The 7,777-nt window shown below is 32.4% G+C and overlaps 1 protein-coding gene across 2 annotated transcripts; it reads left to right on the top strand.

The window, feature by feature from the left end:
- The first annotated feature begins 2,880 nt into the window (after positions 1 to 2,880).
- LOC107813138 (polyadenylate-binding protein 2) lies at positions 2,881 to 7,565 on the top strand. 2 transcript variants are annotated; one of them, XM_075240612.1, is made up of 9 exons: positions 2,881 to 3,519; positions 4,480 to 4,598; positions 4,974 to 5,630; positions 5,710 to 5,787; positions 5,868 to 5,957; positions 6,263 to 6,400; positions 6,570 to 6,746; positions 6,841 to 7,044; positions 7,118 to 7,565. In XM_075240612.1, the coding sequence occupies exons 1-9, from the start codon at positions 3,243 to 3,245 to the stop codon at positions 7,352 to 7,354; spliced, it is 1,977 nt and encodes a 658-aa protein (XP_075096713.1). In that variant the 5' UTR covers positions 2,881 to 3,242; the 3' UTR covers positions 7,355 to 7,565. The 2 variants fall into 2 exon arrangements, with proteins under 2 accessions (XP_075096713.1, XP_075096712.1); XM_075240611.1 differs by having other exon boundaries at positions 6,254 to 6,400.
- The last annotated feature ends 212 nt before the right edge of the window (positions 7,566 to 7,777 follow it).

The following is a 7,777-nucleotide window of genomic DNA, read 5'->3' as shown; positions in this document are numbered from 1 at the left end:
TTTTATTATCTTAGTTAATATTTTGCTTATTATTCTTTTAATAGTCTTTAATAAATATAAATGTTTTATTCTTGAAATTTGGTATATTTTTATGCATTCAAATTTTTTTTAATCATTTAAATTTATTGTAATATTTTTAAATATAATTTAATTTTTTAATTTATTTATTTTTAAATTAATTTAATGTATAAGTATCCTCACACTATCTCTATTTTTTTTTAATACATTCTCTTCCCTACTATAAATTTTAATTATTTTTATATTAATTTTTTACCTTTAACCAGAATAATATTTTATTTTATTTTAAATTGTAAAATTGAATTAGTCTAAAATATTAATACATATATTTGATGATTATGTTACAAATATATTGAGTTCTCTTATAATTATTTTTGTATTAGATGCAGTTAAATTTTTTTTTTTAGCTTTAAGATATAAATTTAATTTTTAATTTTCATTAGTAAAATTACCTATATTAGAAAGTTATTTATATTTTTAAAATTTTATTTTAATCATAGAAAAATAATTTCTTAATTATTTGAACATATTATATATATGTAGTAATATGTTTATTGTCATTTTATTTCTTTACATAATTTTTTTCAAAAATAAAAACTTATGAAATAAAGAAATCTCATATCAAATTCAAATAATTCTTATCATTCTATTTTCTAAATTGGACCGCATTTTCAAAATATTATGCTATATATTCAAACTTAAACTAAGTGCACTCAATTTAGATATTAATCATAGAAAAATATTTTCTTTGTTGTTTGAACACATTATATGTTAATGTTGTAGTAATATTTTCATTATCATTTTATTTCTTACGTAAATTTTCTTTCTTTTTTAGATTTAATACAAATTTAATCTTTAATTTTTATTAGTAAAATTACCTATATTAAAATTTTATTTTCTATTTTAATATTTTTTTTCATAAATAAGACTTCAATTTTGTGATATTATCCATAGTTTGGACATTCTAATCATAGTTTTAACAAATTTCTAATTTCAAATTCAAATAGCCTTTCCCTTTCATTTCTAATAGTAATTTTTTAATAATTTTGCTAATTTTTAATCTAATATATAGTCTTACTACGTTTTATGTGGCTTTTCATTAACTTGTAACTTTTTTTAATATCATTATGAACTATTATTCTTTAATATAATATAGATAAATATATAATTTTCTAATCATAAAATAAATATTTATTTTGTTTTAAAAATATTGCTCGAAAATTTTAAATTATTTAAATTTTAATAAGATTTTAAGCATTGTATATTTATTTTATTTTATTTTCTAAACTTATGATTTATAAATATCTCATATTATCTCTAATTCAATTCTATTATTCAATATTTTTAGTTTTTAATTTTATCTATTAAACTTGAGTTACATGGACTTATCCATATTATGAATTTTCTTATCATAATATAAAAAACTTTCTAATCTCAAATTTAAATAAGTTTTACCTTTCTTCTCTATAATAAAAAATATGAATTTTTATTTTTTCTCTATTTATTATTTATTTTTAATATTATATTATTCAATACCTAATATTATTACATTGTCATGTGGATTTTTATTAGCTTGTTTGAATTTAATATCTATTTCTACCACATTCATTCTAATATAATATAGATAAAAATTTAAAAACTTTCTCAAATTCAAATAAGTTTTATTATTCTATTTTCTACATTTGACTACATTTTCAAAAAAATATGTTATACTTTCAAGCTTAAACTTACTGCACTCAATTCAAATATTAATACAAAAAATATTTTCTTAATTGTTTGAACACATTATATCTGAATGTTGTAGTAATATTTACGTATAAAATATTCATTTGCTCGATTTATCAATATTAATATGACTTTATTATTCTTATTTTTAAATATTTTTTACTGATTATTTAAGTTTTTTCTTACCTTATAAATAATTTATATACTTTATGTAAGATCTTATTTTGCTGCTTGAATTTATTTAATTTTTAAACTTAATATATCTTTAATAACTTAAGTAAATTTTAATTTATTTTATATTTTAACTTACTCCATAAATAGTCATAGGTTATCTCAATTGCATCTTTCTATATTTTTTTATTAGAATTTTTAATTAATTTTTACCTCCATATCTCTAGCTAAATATAGAAAAAAATCTATGAGTGAATCAATATAGATATAAATTACTTATAAATATAAATTTAAATGTAGATATATAGATTAAATTTGTCTAAGATCTATTTAGATTAAATATAAGATTAATTAAACTACTTCCATTAATTATGTTTTCATTTATAATTTAAATTTTTAATATTGACTTAAAATTGTAAAGTAACTTCTTTTTAGCTTGGCGCTTGACTTAACCACATGCTTCACTACTCTTCTTTTAATATAATATAGATTTCTGTTTCTACGTTTGCTTCCCCAAAGAAGCTAAAATTTGTAACTAGTACCAAAAGTAGAAAAATTATGTCTGTTGCACTCGAAACACTTATATTCACTTTGGTCAAATACTTTAAATTTCTAATAAAATGATTTTTTAATAAAAAATATTTTTGACCTTCCTAAAACTTGGCCAAATCACAAATGGGCTCTAAAGCATGATAAAGTATCTGCCATGTAATAACAGTAAATAGGTAGGTGAAAAAAATAATTAACAGTAAATAGGTAAGCCAGATGAAATTTAAGGCGAAAAGGAGATTGCCTGGGTACCCAGAGACTCTCGTACTCAGTGCGCACGTGGCCCGAATTTTTCCTTTCGAAAGCACGTGGTCCTGTTCTCGTAAACCGGTCTAGTTGAAAAGTTCCGGTCCAAAAAAATCCCCGAACCTTTGATCATCGTAAGTATCAAACCAACGGTCGTGATTTATTCCTCTCATACAAAGTTAGGGTTTCTCAGAAGAATCGCCGCATATATAAACCTCACAGTTTCATCAATCGCCTGTTGCGGTGCAGTTTTCTCTGCCCTCCCTCAACCCTAAAAAATCGAAAAATTTTCTCTTCATTTTTCTCTCTGATTTCTATCTCCATTTTACCCTTCCCTCTCCTCTATTTTTACATCTCAAAAACAAAAAAATCCCTACATTTTCGCTTACTTTTTCCTCTCTAGTTTTTCTCCTTAATAATAACAAGAGGAGAGGGAACTAAAAAAGAAAAAAAAGGAAGGGAGCTTTTTGGTTCTGGAAGCTTCGAAAAAGTTCTAATTTTTGTTGTTGTTCTAGAAGGTTCTGAGGTTAGTTATGGCACAGATTCAGGTTCAGCATCAGAGTCCAGTGGCGGGAGGAAATGGTGTGGCGGCTACTGCTGCTGTTGGTGGCGCCGCCGCCGTAGCTGCCCCAGGTGGTTTAGCGTCGACGTCACTGTACGTAGGGGACTTGGACTTTAACGTGACGGATTCGCAGCTGTACGATCTGTTCAACCAAGTCGGTCAGGTTGTTTCGGTTAGGGTTTGTAGGGACCTGAGTACTAGGAGATCCCTTGGTTATGGTTATGTTAACTACAGCAACCCTAATGATGGTTAGTAGTCCTTTCTGTCATGAATTTATAAATTTGTTATCTTTAATAGTGCGGATTGCATGTTAACAACAGTCATTTTTCATGAATATAAAATTTGATATCTTTTACAGTGTGAATGCATGTTGATAAATCCAGTAATGTCAAAGTTTAATGAGCCATTTCGAAGATTAGTGTGGATAGCTATAATATGCGCTGGTAAAAATTAATTCATTTTCATTTTTGAAATGCCTGCCATTCGGCATCTGATTTTGTCTCTATCTATAGAGATCTTCCTAAAAGAAAATAATAATAGTAATAATGGGATATTAAGTATATTATGGGAAGTTGTGGAAGAGTGAAAGTATTACCTCACATTTACTGAAATTACTATTTTGGATATGCTTGCAAGTGATTCAAGCACCTACATTATTTTTTTCTCTTTGAATGTATCTTTGATTTAACACTCTTAGCAGTAATGTGGGATGTGCAATGTACTTCAAGTTGTCACTTGCTTTGCTCCACTTTCTTGGCCACTCTATGAGAGTGGTAGTGAAAATGCTTGTAAAATTGTTAAAGCAGTGTGGTTTTGCACCTTTTTAATTGCTGTATAAAGAGTGATCTGTCTGTTTGGATTGATTTAAATTCTTGGGGAACTCTTTCGATCCAAAAGGCAACGGTAATTTGCTTCTTGTCATTTGCCCTTGCTTTTTAAACAAAAATTTCAGTTCATGTGGTTTTGCCCGTAAAATGTTTTTCTTGAGTATCTTTAGTTCATCATGATGAGGCAGTGTTGGGAGCTTAAGTCTACATATGGTGTTGCATATATAACTTACTCATTTTCGGACAAGGGTGCAGCACAATTTTGATAAAACTGGTTAAGTTTAATATTCTGTTTAACTTGAAATAATGTCATGTGCCTATGTTTTCGGTCATCTGCATTGCTGTTTGGTTTTTAATGTTTTTTGATCTATTTTGTCACAGCTTCAAGGGCAATGGAGATGTTGAACTTCACTCCTGTTAATGGAAAGTCCATCAGGGTGATGTACTCTCATAGGGATCCCACTCTTCGCAAGAGTGGATCAGCAAATATATTTATCAAGGTATTATAGCTAAAACCTGAATCTTGTATGATGTGATTTGTCATTTCAAGTTCAATGTTCTTTTCTGAATCTGCTAGCTTCTCCTGTTCGCTCCTATTCATAGCATATATGCCAGACACATAGCTATAGTGAGAAATAGGATTGGTTCTTTCTTTCATCTGCAGTGTTGGTGTCACTGCTTCACTTAAATAATTAGATCTGTATCATGGAAGCAAGTGAATGATGCTCACATCAGCTTCCGCTGAAGCACCCAGCCACTGATATGATCTTTCTCCAATTTTGAAAAGTTTTGGTCCGGCCAACTGGTGTGCAGTTTTCTGCTGGTTGTCTTTTTAATTTTTGTTTCTTATGCATTTGTTTGAATTATTTACACAGAACTTGGACAAGTCAATTGACAACAAAGCTTTACATGACACATTTTCAAGCTTTGGCAACATTCTTTCTTGCAAGATAGCTACTGATTCTAATGGCCAGTCAAAGGGTTATGGTTTTGTGCAATATGACAATGAAGAATCTTCTCAAGGCGCCATAGATAAGTTAAACGGTATGCTCATGAATGATAAGCAAGTATATGTTGGGCATTTTCTCCGCAAACAGGAAAGAGAATCTGGAACTGGCACGACAAAATTCCAAAATGTCTATGTCAAAAATTTGGCAGACTCTACGACTGATGATGAACTGAAGAAAGTTTTTGGTGAGTTTGGGAACATTACTAGTGCAGTAGTGATGAGAGATGCAGATGGAAAATCCAAGTGTTTTGGGTTCGTCAACTTTGAAACTGCAGAGGATGCTGCTAAGGCTGTTGAATCCTTAAATGGAAAGAAATTTGATGACAAAGAGTGGTATGTTGGGAAAGCACAGAAGAAATCTGAAAGAGAGCAAGAATTGAAAAGCAAGTTTGAGCAGACTGCCAAGGAGGCGGTTGATAAATACCAAGGTCTTAACTTGTATGTAAAAAATTTGGATGACACCATTGATGATGAGAAGCTCAAGGAACTTTTTTCAGAGTTCGGTACGATAACTTCATGCAAGGTATACAATTTCTTGTGGATGAACTTTTAGGTCACTGCATCCATTCATTTTGCTTAGATGTTCTGTTCTTGTGTCGCAGGTTATGCGGGATCCAAGTGGAGTCAGCAGGGGATCTGGATTTGTTGCCTTCTCCACTTCCGAAGACGCTTCTAGAGCTGTACGTAATACTTATATGTCAAGTCTTTTTAGTACATTGTACTCATTAAGTTGTAACTCTTCTCTTTTTTTCTTTTTAAGCTTTCTGAGATGAATGGGAAAATGATAGTTAGCAAGCCACTCTATGTTGCACTGGCACAGCGGAAAGAGGAGAGAAGAGCAAAGTTGCAGGTAATAATTAATAGCCAAACGATGTGGCACTGCTGAAAGGTTTTTGCATCATGCTGCTTTAAATTGTTAAGTAAAACGTGGAATACTTTATCAGTAGATTCGGCTCTTGGCTTTAGTTTTACATGCTCAAAGGACATCTAGAGTTAGTTTGACTATTGTATGATTCAAGGTGGCTTAACGGTTTAGTCTGTCTAATGTAATATTTCAAGGTGGTTTAACGTTTTAAGCCTGTGTTGCTGATAAATTTTGATCTGCTGAAACAGTTACCTAGTAATGTATATTGATCAATGCACTAGTTGGCACAGGCACAATTTTCACAACTGCGACCAGTGGCAATGCCCCCATCACTTGCTCCTCGCATGCCAATCTACCCTCCTGGTGCTCCTGGGATTGGACAGCAACTATTTTATGGGCAAGGCCCCCCTGCTATGATTCCTCCCCAGGTAACCATGTTAATTCTTCTCCATAGTGGTCTATTTATTTGGAACACTCAGTAATGCATGTGGGTGGGTTAATGCGTGTTAAAATTGTAAATGGCTGCGCATGATGTTGGAAAATTGCTTCAAATGTATTGAAATGGGTTTATTGCTGATCCATAATCTTATTTTCCAGGCTGGGTTTGGCTATCAACAACAGCTTGTTCCTGGAATGCGTCCTGGAGGAGCTCCTATGCCGAACTTCTTCATGCCCTTAGTCCAACAAGGACAACAGGGCCAGCGTCCAGGTGGTCGACGAGGAGCAGGGCCTGTGCAACAAACTCAACAGCCTATGCCCTTGATGCAGCAGCAGGTTAAATTTTGCTTCCTCTCTGCAGTTTTTTGGTTATCCAGTTATATATTTTTTTTAAGACTGGTAAGCTAATGATGGAAGACTCATTCTGCAGATGCTCCCAAGGGGAAGAATGTACCGCTATCCACCAGGGCGTAATGGACCAGAGGGGCCAATGCCAGGCGTTCCTGGGGGTATGCTTTCTGTTCCATATGACATGGGTGGCATGCTTCCTCGTGATTCTGCAATGGGACAGCCCATGCCAATTTCAACATTGGCTTCTGCCCTTGCAAATGCACCACCTGAACAGCAGAGGACGGTGAGTTAATTGACATTACAGGTTATTTATTGGTGACTGAACTAGTGATTTAATGCTCTCGTTCTCTTGGCAGATGTTGGGTGAAAGTTTGTACCCACTTGTTGATCAGCTGGAGCACGAGCATGCAGCAAAGGTTACAGGCATGCTTCTTGAAATGGATCAGACTGAGGTTTTACATCTGCTTGAATCACCAGAGGCTTTGAAGGCTAAAGTTGCTGAGGCTATGGAAGTTCTGAGGAATGTTCAGCAGACTGCCAGCCCGGCTGACCAACTTGCCTCACTTTCCCTCAATGACAACCTTGTTTCTTGAGTGATTCAACGTGGTCCAATTGACTGCTTAATGCGGTTTTTTTTTGATGAATCATCTCCTCTGTTTTGAGAGGATGGTATAAACAGATTTTGCAGGGATGAGTTTTGGGAATACTGCTAGGGTTTTCTCGGGATGTTTTGTCTAGAGTATGAGATTATTTTTGGATTCTTAAGATTATGCTTTTATGTTATGTGGTCCAGAGATTTTATTTCGTCCTGCTTGCGCTACTTTCCTTTGCATTGGTGGCTTCATTTTGGGAGTTGCATGTAGGTGAAGTTGCTCAGGAAGCTGTGCTTAAGCTTTATCTACTACTCTTCCCCTCACCCCCTCTAACTAGGAAATAAAATTCATACACAGCAAGTTTGTTAAGTATATTTATGTCATGAAAGCTTAAAACTTGCAGTAAGGTTTACTTAATGTGGG

The sequence above is a fragment of the Nicotiana tabacum genome, chromosome 20, assembly GCF_000715075.1.
Source record: "Nicotiana tabacum cultivar K326 chromosome 20, ASM71507v2, whole genome shotgun sequence".
NCBI classification, from domain to species: Eukaryota; Viridiplantae; Streptophyta; class Magnoliopsida; order Solanales; family Solanaceae; genus Nicotiana; species Nicotiana tabacum.
This window is presented reverse-complemented; position numbering and strand designations above follow the sequence as displayed.

Coding starts and splice junctions, on each gene's coding strand:
- LOC107813138 (XM_075240611.1), top strand. CDS start 3,243: ATGGCACAGATTCAGGTTCAGCATCAGAGTCCAGTGGCGGGAGGAAAT. Junction 6,747..6,840: donor TGCCCTTGATGCAGCAGCAG/GTTAAATTTTGC, acceptor CTCATTCTGCAG/ATGCTCCCAAGGGGAAGAAT. Junction 7,045..7,117: donor CACCTGAACAGCAGAGGACG/GTGAGTTAATTG, acceptor TTCTCTTGGCAG/ATGTTGGGTGAAAGTTTGTA.